Source organism: Xenopus tropicalis, chromosome 6 (assembly GCF_000004195.4).
Source record: "Xenopus tropicalis strain Nigerian chromosome 6, UCB_Xtro_10.0, whole genome shotgun sequence".
In the NCBI taxonomy this organism is placed as follows: domain Eukaryota; kingdom Metazoa; phylum Chordata; class Amphibia; order Anura; family Pipidae; genus Xenopus; species Xenopus tropicalis.
Genome location: NC_030682.2, coordinates 29,681,003 through 29,705,478, shown reverse-complemented (window position 1 = coordinate 29,705,478; position 24,476 = coordinate 29,681,003). Strand labels below are relative to the sequence as shown.

At 41.6% G+C, this 24,476-nt stretch overlaps 1 protein-coding gene across 1 annotated transcript in view; it reads right to left on the bottom strand.

The window, feature by feature from the left end:
* Window positions 1-17,980: 17,980 nt before the first annotated feature.
* fam171a1 (family with sequence similarity 171 member A1) overlaps window positions 17,981-24,476 on the bottom strand; it is a 67,339-nt gene continuing 60,843 nt past the window's right edge. The window contains exons 6-8 of the mRNA XM_002939022.5: window positions 23,466-23,582; window positions 21,624-21,738; window positions 17,981-20,712 (exon numbers count right to left, since the gene is read on the bottom strand). Coding sequence (XP_002939068.1) covers window positions 19,125-20,712; window positions 21,624-21,738; window positions 23,466-23,582 — 1,820 coding nt within the window. The 3' untranslated portion in view covers window positions 17,981-19,124. The remainder of the gene's footprint in view (window positions 20,713-21,623; window positions 21,739-23,465; window positions 23,583-24,476) is intronic.

The following is a 24,476-nucleotide window of genomic DNA, read 5'->3' as shown; positions in this document are numbered from 1 at the left end:
GCCTTACTTGCAACCAATGGATCCCTGCAGTATCACACAGCCCTATAAAGAGTGAATCCCATGGGCTGTTTGCTGGTTTGCTTTTATATTGTAACATCGGGTTCAAGGGCCAGGAAGGTAGAAACTGTATTATTTGGGTAAGGGGAAGAGAGACTGTACTTGGCACACAATACACTTCTTGACTCACTGCTTAAAGCCTTGGGGTTTTCCATGGCCAGCCTTAGGTCAACTGGGCCAAATTGGGCCCTGCATAGTGGCATTACAGTTACATCTCACTGGGTCCCACTCCACATTTGTCCAGTGCTTGGGGTGGGAGCTGTCACTGTGTCATAAAATGCTTGGGGGCCACAGTGTGTTATGAAATGCTTGGAGGCCACAATGTGTTATGAAATGATTGGGGGCCACAGTGTGTCATAAAATGCTTGGAGGCCACAGTGTCTTAAGAAATACTTGGGGCCACAGTGTCTTATGAAATACTTGGGGCTAATGGAACAAGGAAGAGAGCTGCATTACAATGGCATCCAGCAGGAGAGAAGGACAAGCAGACACCATTTATCCATCCAATCCAAGAGTCGCTATGGTCTGCTCAGTCTAGTGGGCCCCATCAAAATAGTCCAAATTGGGCCCTGCCAATTCCGCACACTGGAATTGTTGCCCTCTAATATCTGCTTATTGACCCTACATTGGCCCACGGAATGAGAAACGGATACCGGAGGGGAAGAGCTTTATGATAACAATCAGGCATGCTTGGCACCATACAAATAAATAGAGACAAGAAGCCCAGCACAAACATGGCACACAGTTATTCTGTTTATTGTGCTTACTCCGGCAAAGTCTTTCTTCTTGCACAAGTCCCTAATACGATTACCAGCTGATAAAAATCTGCTATTATTTATGGAGTCTCTGTGCTCCTAAGCTGAGCATTTCTCTCTCGTTTCTAATTTCCTGCCTGTTGGAATGAATAATGCTGAATGCACGATCAGGGCAAAGGAACAAAGATGGGAATGGGAGAGAGGGAGCCTGTGGCAAGCTCATGACAATCCTCATGTCTTTAGTTAACAGCACAAAGCCGCACTCATTACGCACTGGGATAGTTGCCCTGTGAGTATTTGCATTAAACGTGCTAAAGCATTCCAGGCAGTATAGTGTTAGTGGCCACAGTACTAGCCAACAGCAATTCAAATATTCTTTGAAAACAATAATAAAAGGATTTTCTACAATGGCATATAACAGTTATCATATAATGAGCAGTTGCTCCAAAATATTCCAAAAACAGGTCCATACATGTTAGCACTCACATTGTACCTTTACCCTTACAGAGATGAAATAAGTGGGATTCTCGGCCATGTCACCTGTCTAGTCTTGGGCTACTCATGGCATACCTATAACATACTTGCCCCCATACTTAAATATAAAATGCACTAGCAACCAATAAGATGTTTGCTTTTAAACAGGTGACCAGTAAATGCTACCTGCTAATTGGTTGCTATGGGTTACTGCTCCTGGGCAAATTTAGTGCCTTTCATTACATAACCCCTCTCAACAAAATGTTTTTAGGGCCAGACCTTACCATCTTTAAGCAAGATGATCTGTTTTACATATTGAAACTGCCAAATGCCAAACCCAATAGGTGCCTCTATTTTCCTGAGCCTCCCAGTAGCCATGTCTGCTGTTTCTATTGGTTTTCCCTAGCTGGCTCACAGTTGCATATCCACCTGTTATTAGGCACTAAGGAATGCCCCCACCAAGATGATCTGGTGGCCCTCAACCCTCGGTAGCCCAAGAATTCTTCTCTGTTAGGGCCTTCTATATAGCCTTCTATATAGCCTCCATGGGCCTTATTAACTATTAGCAGGAGCAGCACCCTGTACAAGTTGCCAAAGCGCAAAACATAGGGGCATATTTATTAAGCTGTGTAAAACAAATTCGCTGAAAAAATGTTGTTAAAAGCTGTGTAAAATACGGAGAAGATTGCTGTCCGAACGCCAGATTTTACACCCCATAGAGTACTTGTGCCTATGTTTTGCTTGGGCCAAATGCCAATGAGTCCATTGTGTCCACTGAAACTGAGGTGTAGGGATGCTGGGTACTTTACAGCTGCTATTGTGCATAGAAATTAGTACAATTAAGAGGGTATAATGTATATACTGCTGTATATACTGCCTTGTTGGGGTTGCACTACACTGATGGGCCCCCAAAAAAAGAACTCATCAGAAATGGTGGGAGGAGAAGACCAGCATGGCCGTGTTGGGTCTAAGGTTCCAGCTAGGGTTTCTAGTTCTATGGGTTAGATTAGAAATGATTTACCCTGTTACAGTACTTAGTGGCACATTCTGGACAGGGCAGAGAGTACAGTACTATGGTATATTTACTATATATTTAATTGATATGTGCATGGGAGTTTCCCTTAATTTATTTCATTAATGGTGTTCTCTGAATACAGGGAGCGACTAATCTATAATGAGGCAAAAAAGGAAGATACTAAAAACTCAGAGAGCAATGTAATCCTATTAGCACAATTAGCTCCAGGTGGCTTCACTTGCCTTCCAACTAGGGTCAAGGAAATCTGAAGATAAAACTGAACTTGGCCAGCTGGATGGATTTGTTATGGGAAATGAAATGTGCTCTGAAGATTCATTTGTCTTAGAGTCACTAAACAGAGAAATGCAGTGAAACTAATGAAAAAAAGGGTCTCTACTAACATCCTTGGAAAATGGCATTGCTGTAAAGGCTCAAAACAACAACAAAGTCCTCGTACAAGCATCAGTTTTTTTAGAAAAAAAACACTATATTTTGGAGCAGTTTTTGGGCAATGATCTATAGGGCAATTTTGTGCCCTTTTGAATCAAATTGCCAAAAATTGATCCCTCAGTTACCAGCTGAAATAATCTGTAGAAAGAGCTAAAGGAGAAGGAAAGTCATTTTGGCATTTTACTGCCAATAGATTAGTCATTAGTGCCACCTAGAACACTATATTTATTCTGCAGAAAGCTTTACTATACCTGAGTAAAGAGCCCTAGAAGCTCCCTCTGTTTGTTTAAGACAGCAGCTGCCATTTTAGCTTAGTCTCTGTAGCTTCCTGCTGCAGCTCTAGCTGTTACACAGCACAGTTGGGAGGGGGAGCAAATTCTGATGGGAGGTGGAACAGGATAAGGGAGTGAGGAGCAAACTGAGCAGGCTTGTGTAGATGCCCTGAAGGATTTTTCTGAGAGTAGAAAGTCTGACACTGAAGAACATGTGTACGCAAAAGAAGACAAGAAATCCTGTGTTTCTTTTGATCCATTAGGGTGAGGGCTATATTGACTCCTTAGGTTGGCAATCAAGCAGGCCTTTCCCCAATATGCCCAGTTATGGGGGCTGAAAAAAAGAGAACCTACACATTGTGTCCACAGATAGGGGGGTAGGTAGGTTACAGCCTAGAGTTTAGAAGTTTTGCCTTTGAGTTAAAAAAAACACTTTTCCACCAGCGGTGAAGAGAAGAGTCAAAGAGCATAGGGCAGACCTTCAAACAGCAATTGGGGGCGAGCCAGGGCAGAACAACAGCTGATCACTTTACCAGCTATTGGCAACCCAGTATGCAGGAGGGGCAAGTAAACTGTCAAATTCTTGAACTATTGCATGACTTGTCCTTTACATTTCAATACGTAGAAGACAGTAGTATTCGGAAGCCATTTTCCATTAGACAGGTATGGGACCTATTATCCAGAATGTTCGGGACCTGGGGCTTTCCGGATAAGGGATCTTTCCATAATTTGGATCTCCATAACTTAAGTCTGCTAAAAATCATTTAAATATTGAATAAACCCAATAGGATTGTTTTGCCCCAATAAGGATTAATTATATCTTGGTTGGGATCAAGAACAAGGTACTGTTTTATTATTACAGAGAAAAAAGAAATCATTTTTACAAATCAAAATTATTTGCTTATAATGGAGTCTATGGGAGATGGCTATTCCGTAATTTGGATCCCATACCTGTACTGACTAATATTTTTTTACTTTCATTATTCATTTGTCTTGCTCTGACTGCACTATTTTGGCATTTCAATTGCTAAATGGATCAGGTATAGTGATGGGCGAAATGTTTTGGCAGGCATGGATTTGCGGCAAACTTCCACGTTTCGCCAATGGCGGATTGTTTCGCGAAATGAATGAAAAAATTTGGCGCGCATCCAAAAATTGTCACGGGCAACAAAACAATAGCCACGGGCGACAAAACAATAGTTCGCGAATTTTTCACCGTTTCGCGTATCTTTTGAAAGATTCGCGAATTTTTCGGCGAAGTGAAACAGGACAGATTCGCTCATCACTAATCAGGTAGCTTCTGCAGTCAGAACCAACAGTGCCAGTAGAGAAAGTAAACAGACTTTAATTACATGTATTAATAACTTTAAAACCATTGGGCATTTTTAATTTGTGTATGTTGGAAAGCAGAGGCGTTTAGCAGCATGCGTTGTGCATCAGTACTGCGCTCCCTCCGCGGCTGACAGCATGACAGGAGCAGCGTTACACATACCAGGCGCATGGATTCAGAGTACACTGACATGCTGTAACCATGGGATTCTCACTGTAGGAGTAAAGGCCGCTGCATCTGGAAAAGAATCTCTGCCTGACACACAAAGGGATGATGGAAATGCACTTGGGCCCCTGCTTGGCAATGGCTTACTTACACTTACAGCCACAGAGATGGCAGGATTTCTCCTAAAGCAGTTAAATGAAGGCTGAAGCGGCCTCTCTTTGGTTTCACCTTTGGATGCAGTTCTGCGAATGCGACGTTTTATTGCGCTCCCCCCTGACAGAAAGACACCGAGCTGTTTATATTCTAATTGAGTGTTACTGAGGCCTTTTTGGAAATCAGACCTTGCATGGGATTTTCCTGTTTGGCGGCACCACGCTAACAAGTTCAAGATGTCGCCATCGCACTGGGCCCAAACAGGACACTGTATCAGGAAAAGAGCCTGGAAATTTTACAGGGAAGTAGTACTAATATGAAAAATGAATTAAAGCTTCAGCTCATAAAAATACAAGGAATTTTCTGTAACAATTCTTCAGTAGCCAAGTTACTCTTCCCTCTCCCCCTTTCAGTGATCTCTCTACATGCAGCTTTGGGTCAGAGTCAGTTATTGCAAAGGACAGTTAGCTGTAATACATTTCATGTTATTTACCAAATGCAGGGCAGGGTGCAAAGTACAAAATATGGGTGCAATCAGCACTTAACTTTCTTCTCTCCAATACATTGCTAATAGTCACTGGCTGCATTCAGCAATTCTGTATTCATGAGAGGCGGGTATCTGGAAGCCTGGATTACATACCAACTGGCAATGCAATTGTTCTGCCACTAGCCTGCCCACTTAAGACCTAATCTGCCCTACTCCCATTTTAGGAATTTTACCCATTCTCTGCCCATGTCTTCCTAATCTCCTCCCAATAGCCCACCCATCCATGCCACCATGTCCTTATATCATCGCCACCCCCTCCCATGCCATCACCATGCCCTCTTACATCACTGCCCTCATCCCATTGTGTCACTACCCTGCCCCATTGCTTCTGGGTGGTATTTTTTAACAGGTGGCAGACATATAGTAGCCATAGAGATTCTACTGTGCACTTAGTCATATATAAAAAACAGTAACATTTCCAGGGACAGTAAAAACCAGGGACAGTCCCTTAAAATTAGCCAGCAACAATGTTTTCACATATTTATATATATATATATATATATATATATATGCAAAAAATAGAAGCCGCACTCGCAGGTCTTAGTGTGAAACAAAATAAAGTAAATTTATTATAGCATACAGTTACTTCTATATATATATATATATATATATATATATATAAATATATATAAATAAAATATAAATATAACCCCTTCCATATCTTACATGTTTTCCATCCCAGTATTTCCAGCCTTTGTTTTTACATTGTGGCCGAGGGCTGAACGCTTCCCCTAATCCCCTCTTGTCTGTTCAGTCTAATAAATGTATAATGGGGTGCGAATCCTAATCTGATGGCATCAGTATGACAGCTCCCGCTACTCAGCTGCCGGACACATCCCAGGGATGGCCATAGCCACAAGCTTGGTTCCACGCACCGCCTGCAAGCAATCATGCCGCACGTTCTGCTTTAAATAAATATCTGTTCCACCGGATTAGGTTTCCTCGGGTATTTTGGTACAAAAAACCAAAGGTCACAAAACTAGTTAAAAGTATGACATTTCCTGATAAATTCATTGCAGGGCCTTGTAAAAATAGAACTTAAAAAAAAAACATTGTGAATTGAAAACACTGGAATCGTGGAGGTTATTGTTCTGCGTATGTGAACTTTCAACAAGAATATTAACATTTCAAAGAAAAAAAAGGTGTCACTGAGCTCATGTAATAAAAGTCATTTGTTAGATTTTGTTTTCTTAGATCTCACACTGCACTCTAGTGTTTCCTACGGGCATTGCAGCCTGGGATGGAGCTTCTGTTATTATTATTATCTTCATGTAAAAGGTGGAAGGTGCAGCCTAGACTGGCAATCTGTGGATTTGGGCAAATGCCAGAGGGGCTTCTGTAAAGTGCCATAGAGCAGGGACCCCAAACCTTTTTTACTCGTGAGCCACACTCAGATGTAAAACGTGTTAGTGAGCCACACAAGCATGAAAAAGTGCTTTGGAGATGGCAAATAAAGACTGGGATTGGCTATTTGGTAGCCCAATATGAATTTCTGGCCTGCAGGCAGTGCCAGATTTCTTATCCGGGCACCCCGAGGCCACCCCCATTCGCTGCCCCCCCTCCCAGCACATGCACATGCACATTCGCGGCCCCAAAATTTTGGTGCGATGGGGCCCCTAAGTTTTTGCCTCCAAGCCAGAAATGTAAGAATGGGCACCTACTTTGAGGTCACTGGTTGGGGATCACTGACAGAATTTGATTATCACATCTATATACATAAATATAAAAAAGGTGGGATTTTTCTTTATGCATTCAGACACAATACGAGCAAATATAATGAAACTTTTTAGGGCCTTTCCTTTCATGCACTGGGATAGCCTGCCACCATGTCAAGGTAGACTCTTTAAGAAGATCTTTGATTTTTCTATATTCCTTTTTTTTTAATTGTTTATTGATTTTTCAACTTACATTATCCATGTAACATAGCTTTGCATTAGTAATGAGTGATATAGAGGATCATATTTCTCTCATTTCACAATGAAAATGGAACAATGAACATTTGGGCCTCCACAGTATGTTTAAATATACAGCCTGAGCATCCTCTCTTCCATGTACGTCTGCTGTATAGGGTTAACCACTCAAGTGGATTGTGGAGAAGGTTATGGCTAACGCGTATTAAAAAAAGAAAAACTGTGCAAGTGTTAGGGCGGGGAAGGTGGGGAAGGATTGGAGGGGGGATAAATCATCTGGCTCCCAACCCCCTTTGGGAGAGAGTCCATGAGGGTCCCAACTTTCTCTCTAACTCCATCCAGGGGAGCCACAGCAACTCATAATTGTAGCTTTTCCCTTGATTTTTCTGCATTTCTAATGTACAAATAAGAGCCATTTGGTTTAACCCCTTGGTCAAAAAATAACCAGGGCAAAGGAAGATGGAAATTTGTCTTATGCTGAAAATCTGGACTACTGGTGGGCAGCAAACCTACTTGGGCAGGGCCTCCTACAATTAATTAAAAAAAAAAAAAAGACATTGGTGGCCAGGGACCCCTATAAGTTAAAATTACAAACCCAATGGTGGCCAGGAGATACATAATGGGAACATTGATGGCCAGGGGTTTAAGTACATTGGTGCTCAGTGGAATCTACCTTTAAAGTTCACTGGGGGGTTTATTCCTCCTGAGCATGTGTTCTTCATTATCCTCCGGTGGTGTTGTCCAAGTCCACAGTGAAGTTCTTTTCCAATGCCTCCTCACTTCCATCTGCATGTGGCAGTCCACTCTTATAAGGTTGCACCCCGCATTGACATCATTCAAAGCCCTTCACTCCTCTGCTCCTCACTACATTTGTTCACTGGTCTCCCTGCATGTTCCTGGTCGTCTCCTCCGCTCCTCTCAGAGCCTCCGTCTTTTTACACCATCCACACCCACTGCGCTCTCTCGTCTTAAACCTTTCTATCTCGCTGCTCCTTCCCTCTGGAACTCTATCCCTGAATCCCTCTGTAGGGAACACTCACTAACTCTGGAGCACTAAAACACTATTTTGCCCAGTCCTGCGCTTAAGGGCAAATGCCCATACCTGGTGCACTCTTACCTTCCAATTTGTGCCTGTATGTTACCCAACCACTTAGATTGTAAGCTCTACGGGGCAGGGACCTCCTTCCTACTGTGTCTCATACCACATGGCACTTCCTCCCTGTGTATTTATACTTATTTATTGTATTTATTATAACACTTGTCCTCCCTGTGTGTAATTGTGTATTCTGTAAGACTGTACAGCGCTGCGTACTCTTGTGGCACTTTATAAATAAAGTTATACATACATACATATTCATGGGATGCAACCAACTGGATTAGCCACTGTCCACCAATGAATTTCAAACTGGCAAGGAGAGAAGGACAGGGCCCCTATTGGATTAGGTAAAATAGGGCCCGGCTAATCAGGAAAGTGCAGTACAACTAGGCCCCTTTAAAACTATAAATCCTCCAGACCCAGGACCACTGTCCTCCCTATGCCCCCCTGATGGAGACCCTGGTGACCCCCGTTTGAAAGCTGGAAAGAGTCAGAAGTAGAAGGCAAAGTCAAGTAGTAAAAAATTCTATAGAAAAAAGTTGTGTTTTAACTCATTTCACTTATTTCTGTTTGCATACACCCACAATATGGAGTGCTGTTATCTTTTGTCTTAGATTCTAATAGGCACTCTGATAACACATTGTTTTTTTGCTGTTTTGACAGTAGATGGCGCCGTTTTCTTGCTTCATTTTTTTGACAAGCAGAACAAATACCCATCTCTTGTCACTGTGGATGGCACGAGGATCCACATCTTTAATTATTATTATTAACATTTATTTATAAAGCGCCAACATATCCCGCAGCGCTGTACAATAAGTGGGTTTCATACATTGGACATACAGAGTAACATATAAAGCAATCAATAACCGATACAAGAGGTGAAGAGAGCCCTGCCCAAAAGAGCTTACAATCTACAATTATAACATTTTGCTTACATTGTACCACACATATCCATGAATACCAATCTATATTTGGATCAGGTTGCAGTTTCTCTTAGCAGGGAAGATCTGTGCCCCCAAAGATGCCCCAGTAGCCCCCCATCTGCTTTTCTGCTGATTCCCTGCACATACTCTGTGCTGCTGTCACTTACCTGAGCTTAGGGACCCACTCACAATATACTGTATATACAGAATATAAATGTCACAATATAAGGCTGATTAGTAATAATACAGATAGTTATACATACAGTAAATTATACTGATAATACTACATGGCAACACTGACACCAGTGCAATTAACATCAGAAATTATTAAGCAGCCCTTTAGGATATGACAGACAAACCTCATTTTCTGCTTGATAATTAGTGACAACCCCTAAGCTCAGCTTCCCAACAGCTGCCCAGAGCACACTGAGCCCACTGAGCACGTGTCACTACAAAATCCAAGATGGTCCAAATGGATGGCAGCCCAAGCACCTAGAGTACCTACTAGAATATCATTGGCCAATAACGTTTATTCCTTGAATAAGCTTACTTTTGAAGCCCAAGGATGCCCAGGTAAATTTGATTTTTTGCCACTCAGCTTTGGGCTGCCCTGACAAAGCGAGAGAGTAGAACAGTGGGTTTGGTTGGCTGCCATGTCTTTCTTCCTTACACATGCCCTCCAGTGTTGCACAACATGCCAACTAGAAATCAGGGCCTGTGTTGCACAAGATGCCAACAGCCGTGATGTTGCTAGACATGGTGGCCGCCAACCCTGCTGCCCTACTAATTTTGCTGGCAAGACATGGAACAAGAGAACAACACTTGCAGAAATGTTAAATACTTTCGAGAGGGAACCCTATGCAGAGGGGCTAATTTTTAAAAAAAAGGATTGTTGGGGGTTTCATTCGCTTTAAGATGTATAAGATCTCAGCTATATTTATTCCTTGTCTCCATCAATCCACCATCCTGTACAGCCTGCAATCCTTCTGCCTGATAGTGCAACTAAAACGTGAATGGAATGGATACCCCTTGTCGGAGGACATTCAATTATGCCTTTTATGCTCAAGGCTCCATCAACAAAATGCAGATAATTTTCATTACAAGGGACTCTGGAGAAGGTAACATGCTTAATCAGTTCTTTTTTTGTGCCTACGGCAGAGAAGTCAGAGTTTCAGCCCCCGCTATATACATGGCTCACCTCAAGCAAGCTGTCTGACACAGGACATGGTACTTATCCGTGCAAACACAGTTATTGTGAGCAGTGCCCTGAGGCCTGATGGGATACACCCTCAAGTACTTCAAGTTACTTAGTTCAGTGTAAGCCAGGCCACTTTTTCTTATTTGTTCAGACCCCCTTTCCCGTACCAAAGGATTTGAGGAAAAATTATTTCTTTTCAATATTTATAAGGGGATTATGTTCTCAACCAGACAATTATAGAACTGTAGCAAAGGACTCAAGAAAAATATATACCATTCCAATATTTATAAAGGGATTATGTTCTCAGCCAGTTATAGAGCTGTAAGTTTGACATCTGTGAGTTTTGTTGGAGGATGGTACGGTATTTTGCATAACTTTCTGTGCTCCATGTTCCTGTATATACAGTGGAGGAAATAATTATTTGACCCCTCACTGATTTTGTAAGTTTGTCGAATGACAAAGAAATGAAAAGTCTCAGAACAGTATCATTTCAATGGTAGGTTTATTTTAACAGTGGCAGATAGCACATCAAAAGGAAAATCGAAAAAATAACTTTAAATAAAAGATAGCAACTGATTTGCATTTCATTGAGTGAAATAAGTTTTTGAACCCTCTAACAAAAAAAGACTTAATACTTAGTGGAAAAACCCTTGTTTGCAAGCACAGAGGTCAAACGTTTCTTGTAATTGATGACCAAGTTTGCGCACATTTTAGGAGGAATGTTGGTCCCACTCCTCTTTGCAGATCATCTCTAAATCCCTAAGGTTTCGAGGCTGTCTCTGTGCAACTCTGAGCTTGAGCTCCCTCCATAGGTTTTCTATTGGATTAAGGTCCGGAGACTGACTAGGCCACTCCATGACCTTAATGTGCTTCTTCTTGAGTCACTCCTTTGTTGCCTTTGCTGTATGTTTTGGGTCATTGTCGTGCTGGAACACCCATCCACGACCCATTTTCAGTTTCCTGGCAGAGGGAAGGAGGTTGTCGTTCAGGATTTCACGATACATGGCTCCGTCCATTTTCCCGTTAATGCGAATAAGTTGTCCTGTGCCCTTAGCAGAAAAACACCCCCAAAGCAAAATGTTTCCACCCCCATGCTTGACGGTGGGGACGGTGTTTTGGGGGTCATAGGCAGCATTTTTCTTCCTCCAAACACAGCGAGTTGAGTTAATGCCAAAGAGCTCTATTTTGGTCTCATCAGACCACAGCACCTTCTCCCAGTCACTCACAGAATCTTATTTCACTCAATGAAATGCAAATCAGTTGCTATCTTTTATTTAAAGTAATTTTTTCGATTTTCCTTTTGATGTGCTATCTGCCACTGTTAAAATAAACCTACCATTGAAATGATACTGTTCTGAGACTTTTCATTTCTTTGTCATTGGACAAACTTACAAAATCAGTGAGGGGTCAAATAATTATTTCCTCCACTGTATAGGTTTTAAACCCCCTCCCCTAATGTACCATTTCTACTTTCCCCCATTGAGGGCTTACACCAGGGATCCCCAACCTTTCATACCTGTGAGCCACATTCAAATGGAAAAGAATTTGGTGAGCAACACAAGTATGAAAAAAGGTTCTGGGGGTGCAAATAAGAGCTATAATTGGCTATTTGGTAGCACCTATGTGGACTGGCAGCCTATAGAAGGCTCTCTTTGGCAATTACACTGGGTTTTATGCAACCAAAACTTGCCTCCAAGCCAGGAATTCAAAAATAAGCACCTGCTTTAAGGCCCCTGGGAGCAACATCCAAGGGGTTGGTGAGCAACATGTTGCTCACGATCCACTGGTTGGGGATCACTGGCTTACACTAAGCACACTCCGTACATTCAGTATGTGAGACTTTGCAATTGTTGGGGTATATTGGCTGCGAGTGCCTGCGCCGGGGCAGATTCAAAGCTTCTGGGTACAGGCACATGTAGAAGATTTTTCAAGAGTAGCGGCGGATTCTCACCAATTGTTTTTCCACTTGCCGGGAATACACTACATGTGGCATCAGCCTAAATGCAGGAGCTCAAGGACCACCAAATGTGGTTTAATTCAGAAGTAAAGCAGTTAATAAGCATTTAAAAATCAGGGGGGACAGAAGCTGCATTAGATAAATATAAACACTATAACAAATGTTCTAAAACATTAACAAATGTTGTAAACTGCAAAGGCAAAGACAGAAAATAAGGAACGCATTGCAGCACACACTAAAGGGGAAATTTATTAAAACACGAACGCTCCAAGCGTATTTTCGTGATTATTTCACACTTTTTCATACGCCCGTGTGACCTTTTCGTACACTTGCGCGAAAAATTCATAAAGGTTTTGCCGCTGTTTACAATTGTTCAGGACAAAAATTTTGTGACTTTCGGGTCACCAATACGATATTATCGTGACTAATACGATTTTTTCGTAAGCATTTCCGTGATATTTGCGATCTTCAGAAATGATCGTATCCAATCGTGATTTTTAATTATATATCAAAAGTAAAAAAAATGCAGGTTGAGAGTATGGCTCCATCAAATAATGGAAATAATGTGGATATAACAGATACAAAGAAAGGCAAATGTGCTAAATCTGTTCTTTTCTTAAGTGTATACAGGTGTCAGAGTTTCCAGGCCCACCTTATAGGGGTACAGATTGGTCAACCCAATCTAGTCAGTGGCTGACAGGATATGTTGCATAAAGGTTTATACAAGATCAATGTGACGAAGGCACCAGGGCCACATGGAATACACCCTCGGGTACTGAGAGAGCTAGGGTCAGTTTTAGCCAAACCCTATTTCTGATTTTGTCAGATTCAGTTTCATTAGGTATGGTACCAATGGATTTGGAGAAAGTTGAGGAAATTCCAATATTTAAAAAGGATAACAATATTAGAATGGCAGTAGAATTCTTAATAAATCGTCAGTGTAGGACTGGCCATAAGGGATGACTTTGACGTAGTTGGCTAGCTTGAAGTATATTACAATATATGGACAAACAATCCCTGTTTTACCTAAAGCGGAGGGCATTTCTTAGTAGCTTAATGCACAGAATGTCTTAATGTTCTATATATCTATCCCCTCCCATATAGATTGTAAGCTCTACGGGGGCAGGGACCTCCTTCATCTTGTGTTTCTGACTCTTATTGCAACTGCACCTTGTATTTATTGTATTTATTGTTGTACTTTGTATTTATCCATTATCTTTTGTATTTATCCATTATCTTTAACCCCCTGTCTGTATTAATGAATTCTACTGTACAGCGTTGCGTACATAAGTAGCGCTTTATAAATAAAGATATACATACATACATACATATATATTGATAATGGGTGAGTGCTGAGGATCTCTTGTTGTTTTCTATATGTATTTTGTGGTCACAACCTCATTGCACCTAATAGTTTAAAATGTAGTGGTTGAGCACAACTTTCCCTTTTTAGGCCAGTAAGTTTGACATCTTTGATGAGAGAGTTATCACAAAATGATGTTCTGGAGAATGGCATTATGAACAGTAACGCAGCATAGGTCACGCCAGACAAATTTGATTGTGTTTTGGGGTTCAGTTTCACCATTTGCACGAACCCATCAATCTGACAGTGAGTGCTCCTACAACTTCAGTCTATTAAATCTAAAATGAGCTGCATAGACAGAGAATAAAAACTTTATATTTACTTTATATATATATTCATATATACAGTAATTTGAAATTCTCCAATGGAAAGATTTACAATCTAGTGCTGCAGCTCTTGCAGAAAGGTTGCGGTATAATCATCTGATCACTGTGTGGCTAAATCATTCAGCCCAACTGCTCCCACTCTTCATGCAGCCATGCCTTTCCTAATACTGACCACCAGATGGCAGATTAGGCCAAAGAAAACTCAATTTCAGCTTTTTCTTTTCTGCACATTTGCTCCATTTCAATTCAAGTGCAGTAGAACCAGGTGTTGCCGAGTGCCAAACTGCCTTTAAACAAGTACATATTTCAGTTGGGGGGCACAACATGGCAACTTGAGTTCCCTGAGCCACCTACCACAAACACACAGGCGTCCCTGCACTAGTGACCCAATTACATGTGTGTGGGGGAGAACAGAATGAGGGATTAAAGGATACAATTAGTAGTAGGAAGTAAGTTCCAAATACCAAGTTTTTGTAGGTCCCTTGTCCACTGGGTCTGCCCCATACAACAGAGTCACTGTAGTGTACACACCAGAGCCCACTCCCAAAGTGTGTGTTGTGTACAACATTGAACTAACATTTCCCTGCACGTAACTAAGCTGCTGCCCAATCCTTATAATACCAATAGTCAGTAAAAATTAATGGCGATGAAAGCTAAACATATACGATGGCCGGTGTATTTATTTTTTATCAGAGAAAGTAGCAACCCTACTCTTAGAGCCAGATACTCACAGCACTGAAAACAATTTTCTACCGGATTCTGCTCCACTTAAAGATGTAGAAGGCCTGGGCCAATGCAGTTTTTTGCTAAACACCAACACGAGGCATCAGGTAAGTAGATCTTGTCACTGGGGGGTGCCTAACATTTAGCAATCCCTGTGATTTTAACTTTCCTTCACCTTTATAAGTAGCTCCATTCTCTTTTTGTTTTGGGAACACGAAGGAAATCAAAAAATGATACCACTGATTTGTTTTCAGCCAAAAAATGCAGATTCTCTATGCAGGTAACCTCTCCTCATGTCTGGCTCCCCAGGACAAATAGGATATTCCAGACTGTGATCTAGGAAAATCCAGAAAGCCGTAAGCAAACGCCTGGAAGCAGGCATGCAATACGATAGGAAACTAGAACCCTGGGGACAAAGAAAGTTCTGACAATGCTAAGATAAACACTCTGCCTTCTTGCCCAGTCGACTTTTCCCTTTACTGTATAATACTAAACTGATATGATTAAATAACCCAACACTAATATACACTGATATTATCTGGAAAACCCCCATCCCTGACATTCTCTCTAACAGATCCCGTAACAGTATAATCCTAGTATAATCATACATCATTGAGAAATTACCCAAATACCTAATTTTTGTATAAAAATGGAAGAGAATATGGGCAGGTTTAGGTTTCTCCGTGCAAAAGATTTTGAGGTATAAGAATAGAATTTCTATTGTCACTACTTCTGTAGCTTTTGAATTTTATCCCATGGTTCAGGTGCCTGGAATCTGCACCTCTGTCTACCAGCTTTTTTTTTTCCTCTTTTTACCCAGCATGACTGAAACCTTGGGAAATACAAACCACATTTTTGCGCTGCTTTCTTTGCTTCCAATGCCCTATGGGGTGCAGGTGTTGATAGAAATTACAAGCAGAAAAGTGTTTACACCTGTTGTAGCAGGCCGGCCCAGGTATATAAGTAACAGCACGCAGGGCCTGACGGGGAATGGGTTGGAATAAGACCAGTTTGGGTCCGTTGTGGGTTGACTTTTTATTGATGCGCCCGTCACTACTGTGCAGCCCCAGTGTGTCCTATGCAAGTGAACGGAAACTGCCAGAGGTGATTACAGACCGGATATAATATGTGATGCTGGAAAACAACATGTGTTCCATCCCTCTACGGCAGTGACTTCCAAATGTGGCCCTGGTCCCCCCCCCCTAGGAGAGCTCAGAGTCTTGGTTGCTGACCCGACTTGAAGGCCCATTAAAGGAAATTATGCCCCCAGAATACTTAATGAATAGATATCATATTAAGTGGCTCATTAAAAAGGTCTGGGGTAAACGCCTCCTTGATGTGCTAGATATTCATGAAACTATTGCTGAATGCCCAGTTTAATGATGATTTCATATGTTTACATATGGCCAGATGCTGGGCCTCAGTTTGACCCATATAAGCCTAGCACACACTTTCAATAACATTAGGTAATCAATACCAGGGGAGCACAGGAAATTCTTCTATGCAGTTGGTCAGTTTTAAAAACCAGGGCTAGAGAGTACAACCTAGTGACTGTCCCAGGACGTTAGAGACAATTGGTAACTATGCTGCCTAAGGCTGGCCATATACTGAAAAATCTGCTTGTTTGGAGAGGTCACTAAATGCACGGATCTTTTTCTGATATTCCAACAATATCAGATTGATCCGAGCGTTTGGCCCAAGGGTCAAATGATCTGACCACATTGATTGGATCAGGGCCATCGGGGCAAGAACCTGCTGCTAGCGGGCCAATAAACTGGCAAGGTGGCCTGTCTGCAGCTTTTATCGGCCCATATAAACGGGTTGTTCACCTTCAATATCCAAATCTTATTGAACTACCTATGCGCTCAGCTTGTCAGAAAATCAATTTTCCATAAAAAAGTAAAAAGGCCACTGTAAAAGCTTTTTTTTTTTTATACAGGTATGAGACCCGTTATCCAGAATGCTTGGGCCCTGGGGTTTTCTGTATAAGGGGTCTTTCAGTAATTTCGGATCTCCTACCTTAAGTCTACTAAATAAATATGTCTATGAAGATTCTCATTCATCCAGGTCATGATATACAGTATCTAGTAGAATTAAGTCTAAAACAACTGGACTTTTTCTGAGTTTTTCTTGAAAACGTTTCACCACTCATCCGAGTGGCTTCTTCAGTTCAAATGACTGGTAGGGAATTCCCCGGTATTTAAACTCTTGATGGTAGTAGAGTCACAGACATCCAATCACAATGGTTCCATTGAACTTGTTCAGTTAGGTGTTAGCTGAAACTGACAGGTGTAAGAAGGTATGATCCAAACGTTTTCAAGAAAAACTCAGAAAAAGTCCAGTTGTTTTAGACTTAATTCTACTAGATACTAAATAAATAATTTAAACAGTAATTAAACCCAATAGAATTGTTTTGGCCCCACTAAGGATTAATCATATCTTAGTTGGGATATAATTACAGAGTAAAAGGAAACCATTTTTAAAAATGTGAATTATTTGATTACAGTGGAGTCTATGGGAGATGGCCTTTCTGTAATTTGGAACTTTATGGTTAATGGGTTTCCATATAAGGGGTCTGATACCTGATCAGTATTCTGTAGGGATGGGAGTGGCCTATTTTGAACCTGACACACTGAGAAATTCCTATATGCTGACATCATCATGTCCAGACTTTGCCCTTTCTTTTTTCCTATTGGACCAATTCATTGGTTTCTTGTGCACCCTATCCAGCTGCATAAATTAACAGGTCATTGGTTAATTTCTCCCTTGAAATGGCACAGGCAAACAGACTCGGCATATAACAATTATAACATACTGTTATGTGTGCAGCATTACAACTGTAGTGTTTATAGGGGTCACCGACCCCCCCCCCCCCCCAAGCAGAGGGTCTGTGCAGAAGTGAAGGATCAGCAGAGGGATAATTCTGTTAACTATGTATTTGGCAAAGATTGTCTATTAATGTAAACTGTTAGATTTGTGAATGTTGTAGGTGAACCTTAAAATTAACTTTTAGTTTGTTACATGACGTCCTGTACTTAGCAACCTTTAAATCTGTCTTTTTTTCAATTATTGATTTATTTGCCTTCCTTTTCTCCCATTACCCAACATTCCTATGAGAATCACTGACCCCGGCAGTGACAAATCTGTTGTTCTGTTAGGCTACAATTTGACTGTTTCTTTTTATTACTTCTCATTCTATTCGGGTCACAGAATGCTGCTGCAAATCCTTTATTTGTTATTTAAACGATGTCAAAAAAGAAAAGCAATATTTTTTAAAGATTTTATTTCAATTATATTTCTTGTATAACCAAGCAGTTCTTTAAATAGAATGCACAGAAAAGTCATTCTAGCAATTTAGAATGGTATATAATGTTAAGGTTTTCACTTACTCCGACCACCTGGTCAGTCTGCCGTGGATAAAGCGAGCAGTTTAATCGAGTCCCGAAGCAATAGAAACCGTATTTACATCGCAGAGGCTTATATTACATAGCGGCCTGTATTCAAGATTCTCACCTAAACAGAATGTGCAGTACACAAGGAAAGAAATGCCATAGGGAAGCGAGAGCTGCAAAGCCAAAATGGAGCCCCCCTCCGAGTGCATGCACGCAACAAACTGAAATGGAAACTAGTAAAACCGAGTTTAATGCATTAGCAAAAAGAGAGCTATTAAAACAGTAAAAAAAAGGCACTTGAAGGATAGGGACCAGATTCTGTCGACAAAAAAAAAAAAAAAAGCAGACGTTAAAAGTTTGGCTTTTAGAAATATGGAAATCAAACCCTTCTAAACAAAAAGATTTGCTACTCACAGCTTTCTTGTAGAAATACATTAGAAAAACTGGGAATAAAGCAAAAAAAAAAAAAATAAAACCAATAAAAGCAGATTACAATAAAAAAGGTAAGTTTGTACAGCCACATAATTAAAAAAAAAAAAAGAAATTCTAACCTATAAAGCAATGCCTAGGCAGAATGCCACTTCGGGTGAAAGCAGCAATGCATAGCCTTTCTGTTATGTGTACTTCATGACACATGGTGTGAGCTCCTCGTATATAGCATTATGTCACTTACAGTAAACATTACCATCGTACAATCAGTTCCCGTAACTAAGTCTCACATGCTCCCAACACTGGGAGGGTAGTGGTCAGGACCCTGCAGGAATTGTCCTATAGGGCATAAAATCACTTGGTGGCATGTCCCTTTACTGGTAAAAACAAAACAAGAGAAAAAAAAACACAGTCCAGAAGATTCCTTGCAGGTTTCCTTCCTATGCTCCAAAACATTCGCTGACGAAAAGGGTCCAAATTGAATGCAGATTAATTTCTTGGCAGAAATGTGGATCCTAAAGGTAAGCGTTTCCAAGAAAAGAATATTTGGCAAATTTTTTTCCGCTCCATTGCGAGGTGAGAGTACAACTCATTCCATGTTGAAGGCCAAAAGCGGCCTCTCTTCTCTTTTTTGCCAAGGGCTTTTTTTGTTTTCTCCTTGGTCTTCGCCACTGTCATCGTTTATGCTAAACTCATGCTCCGGGCTACTTAATGGCACTGGTGAGGATTCCGCGGTTAGCTTAATAGTCTCTTCCTGAAGGCTGGGTAGTTGGCTACCGCTCTTTTTTGCAGGTGCCTCAATGAATGGTCTACTGTCCTCAGGGCTACAGACAGCTGTACCACATTCACTGGGACTTTGGTCCATGTCGTCCAGGTAAACAAGCTGCGTGTAAGCGGTACTGTCTGAAACATTCACTTGGTTCAGCTGCTGGTGCTCCTGTAAAGTTGGATGCTGCACAGATGGGTGATGCTGCAGCAGGGAAAATTTTTCTCCTCTCCCTTTTCTTCCAGATTTTGGTTCATTCATGTCCACGCCTGAATCTAAGCTGGCATCATTACTTCCATTTTTACCAGCTCTTTGAAGATCAATGTATGAATGACGAATGTGCGCATTTGATCGGCCGTCCAAAGACACAAACCAGGCTCGAGGATGGGGCATAGGCCTTCCTCCACCGAGCTCCAACAAGGCTTTCTCTGTCAGGAGCTGCACCTCACCATTCATCTGGGCAATAGCGGCATCATTTAGCGAAGCTGGAATAGAGACAGATTCGGACATCATTGTGTTTTGTGCAGTCCATTCAACACCCTCTCCATCTTGCAGGTGTTGTTGTGATATCGCTTGAGCACTTAATGGTGGCTGCTGCATCTGCTGGGCGTGGGAAAGTTCTGCCTGAAGTCTTTCTATTTCAAACTGTTGCTCAGCAGAGACAATCAACTGCTGGCTGACAAAGGGATGTTCTCCAGGCAAATTCACATAGTGAGCTGGAATAACTAAGGTGGGCAGAACATTTCTGTAAACGCTATCATTAACCTGGTCAACGGAATTGTAACAAATGAGCTGACCAGGTCTAGAAAAAGAGGTTGGCCTTTCAAGGTGATCTACTGACCTTGACATCATACATTCATTAGACCGTCGGTCTATCAACTGCTCTGGTTCAGGAGCAGAAGGCACTGGGTGCATTTGTTCCTGAATATTTGGCTTACTTCCTGCTGTAATGTGGTTGGTAGATGACAAAAGGTCTTTGTCCTTGCTTTCGAATAAAGGCTGACAGATGACTGAATTGTAACTCCTCCGGTACTCATCTTTCATGGTAGACGTATATTCATCTGATATTTCTGCTGACTTCCTTGATTTCATGAGGATATGGTCCAAAGATTTATTGTACACCTGTCTCAACGTTCCTCTTGGAGTCAGATTATCCAAAGACGTTCTGCTCTTGTCTTCTTGATGAGAAAGCAGCTCTTCTCTTGAGCCAAAATCCTGTGAGGTATTGTATGAAGGCTTTAGCATTGGGGTATGAATATCGACTTCACCACTAGAAGACATCATCTCCAAATGGATGGGACTAATTAAATTAATGTGGGACATAGACGTGGCCTGATCCTTTTTGGAACAATCCAGTGCTGTGGACAGCTGAAGCTTCCTGTGATGCTGACGTGGCTTCAGACATTTCCTCCTAATAAAATAAAACAGGGGTCATTAGATATGGTGAACGCCCTAAAAAAATCAATGAAAACACCACCTGTTATTTGTACAACCTTATGTTTCGAAAACATGTTGTTCTATGTATACCCAAAACACCTGCTTTCAACAGCACTGAATTCATGAGGGCCAGTCTGGGGTGGCACATTCAAATACACAACCTAGGGAGTGCCAATGTGTTCATGAGGGCCAGTCTGGGGTGGCACATTCAGACACACAACCTAGGGAGTGCCAATGTGTTCATGAGGGCCAGTCTGGGGTGGCACATTCAGACACACAACCTAGGGAGTGCCAATGTGTTCATGAAGGCCAGTCTGGGGTGGCACATTCAGACACACAACCTAGGGAGTGCCAATTTATTCAAGAGGACCAGGTTGTGGATGACACATTCAGACATGTGACCTAGAAAGTGCCAAAAGGTGCAAGATGCAGTGGGGCCTTGTACTTATCATCTGCCTACAGCACGTGTGTTGCACCCACACCTTGTGATTTGCACAATGCTCCAGATTCAGCAAAAAGTTTCAAAGAGCAGAGATACAGAAATCCCATGGGTGAAAATGCTCCAAGGATGGGCCTTAAGTGGTGCAATTTTGTACCACTAAGGGCTGTGACACACGGGGAGATTAGTCGCCCGCGACAAATCTCCCTTGTCGTGGCGACTAATCTCCCCTCTCAAGGCAACTTCCGCGATTTCGGGCAGGGCACATGTCTTGCCTGGTCTTTTCCTCAAGTTGGCCAGGCTATAAAGTTGCATGGATTTGGTTTGGATTGAATTCTAAGGATTCAGATGCAAGTGCTTGGTGATCCCACTCTTCCTGTCTAGAGAGGCATAATGTACAAAATGCAGTGGTCAAATAAAAGAAAAAGGAAGAACATGGGGCTTACCTGCAGTAATAGAGCAAGAGGCACAGGAGGACCAGCAGTATAAAGGCAATGCCTCCTAATATTGCCAAAAGGAACATAGTGTGATAGCTAGTGATGTCCTGCGTCACCACTGGATCTGCAAATGGGAACAGTAGAACAAGCATTACTGTATGTATTCAGGATATTTCTTCCAGCAATGTGAGGATTTGATTACACTCGTTATTATACTTTATTAAATTATTAGGTTATATTATACACTTTATTTCCTCACCACAGACAGACCCACAAGTCAATAACATCACAAGCCACTAAAAGGCATACCTCATGATGGTAACAACTGTTTTGCGGTGTAACATAGCGAACTTTGGGAAAATAAAAGTTCTGCACAATTTCTGAAAAGTTACTGCCACTTTCCTGGCTACTGCTTTCTGGCAAACAACAACAATGCTGCCTTGCTTTATGGCAGGGATTCCACATACATAATGCATAATGATAAGGGTGTGTCCAAAAGCAGCTGGGAGGGAGAGGGGTATCAGCTGCAGTTGACAGCAGTGTAAGTGCATATCTGAAGGGCTACGTAGAACAATGCTTCTGCAGAAGTAGGTTAGAAAGTGGTGATGGAAGGAGACCAGCAAATGGACTATAGTAATGCATTCCAGAGCTGTGAGACAATCAGGGAGAAAGCAAGCAGAGCAGAGAGGTCTCTCCCTGTGAGTGGAGAAATGTGACAGCACCACAGCTGTTGTAGAACTGCATCTCAGCACAGGCTGTGGTTTGACTGGACACTAAGGAAAAATAAGCAATGAATAGTGACACAGGGCTGCACCCATTAAACAATGATAATTGGATAGATGGGTCAAACTCACCATAAACATAATCGCAGCAAAATATTATTATACTATAACTGATCCCAAGAGTGATCTCACTAAACCAAGGGCCTTATTTATAAAGTTCACTTTCCACAAAGGGCGAGGTGTTTGCACTCCAGAATGGGAAAAATAATAGGGTAGCCTTGAAATCAGTGCAAGGGGCAGAACGCTGAAATGCCCTGAATGCCTGTGCTTATTACATAAGCCCCAGGGGGTGCAATTTTGCACTGTAATCAATGACCGCTCAAGTCTAAACCAAAGTCTGACCAAACTAGATTAAGGTCATACCCAAAATGCTAATTTACAAAACGTAATTGCATACCACCCCTAAAAGACAGTATACCCCCTTTTTAAATATTTGAGTCATGAACTTGCACTGAACACACATACCTTCTGCCCCACATAAAGAAATATGTGTTATTTATTGCACTAAACAGGACTGAAAAGGACTGAATCTGAAAGCAAAATCCCATTCTACTTTATGTTCTTAAAAGCACAACAAACACAAATCAGCAGCCCTCTATAATAAGCTGTTCCTTATCCTACAACCTAACAGGCTACAGCTGGGGAAAGGAGGGGGTTGTTTTTATAGAGGTGACTTGTTTTTTGTTTTGAGTGTGCTTAGAAGAACCAGAAAGTAGAATGTTACTTTGTATTAATTTGAGGGAAAAAAAAAAACTTTCAGAAACATAGATCTTTCCTAATTAAGCAATAGGCAAAAACAGTGGTGTACTGTTCGGGAGCTGGGAACCTGCCAAAAGTATTTATGAGCCCTCTGCAAGCCACTACTGGGCCCACAACCCACTCCACTGCATTAGGTGGGCAGGCTTGAGGTCAGTGGCAGCAGTGGATAGGCTTGCACTCCACAGTAGCAGTGGGTGGGCAGGTAGACCATATAGCAGACCCCACTACCACCCGGGGCTCCTGTGGCCACTGGGTCTGCTGCATGGTAGTTACATCCTGGACAAATAAAACAAAACTGTACATGGCTTACCTGGGTTCGACGGAGACATGGCTGCAACCCAGTAGCCCATCTGTGGTGCAATGTATGTCCAGGTAAGCTGGCTGCCCTCTTGCTGGATGATGCCAATACTGCTCTTCAGCCAGGTTCCTGTTGAGTAATCAATGGGAGTTTAATCAGTATAAAGGCACATCAAAATTCAAATAAAATTTACAATTTAATATGCAAGTTCCTAATCTTTCCATTTGTACATCTCTCTCTGAGAGGGAATCAATTATATGACACATGACCTCAGTTATGTATAACCAGGAATAATAAATATTTAAAATATAAAAGACTCATGCATTCTGCCAGGTGTTGAACTACAGCTCCCAGCATCCTCTTACAGCTAATCACTGCTCAAGTATGGCATTACTCTTGTATCTCATAGTGTATGAACCCCCCACTTACTATTACTAAGGAATTAAAAAATGAATATCCTGTACCCACTGTTAAAGTGCATCTTACAGCTTTTTAAGAAGGTAAAAGGCTGCAAGAGACTGTAGGCTAAACATCCCCTAAATGGAGTCACCAATTAGGAGCATGGGCAGCTTAACTATAAATCATATAGGCTTCAAGTGCGCAGTCAGAAAGCCAGAGATGGCATTTAAATGGTTATTAATTGCAGTAAAATGATTGTAATACAACACAGTACAACACATACATATCTTACGGTATCTTATCTATTATATATGGTATGGCTAAATATGAAAAGTACAGAGGAACTCTACATTAAAGAGACAGAGAGAGCTTATTGCTAAGGGGAGGGGGAGCCATTAGCATTGAGAATTACTAGTCAGGATCGTTTGTACCAACTGTAAGGGATCAAGCTGTAAGCAGCTGCCCCTGCAGTGCGTTATTTTATACAACCCATTATCTGAGAGTGAGTCCCAGTTACTCATTACACTTATGTGTTTTATAAACAGGTTTAATAAGAGCTTATACAGTTGAATACACATAAAGTCGCTTCTCGTTATAATCCACATTAAGTACATCATGAAAAAC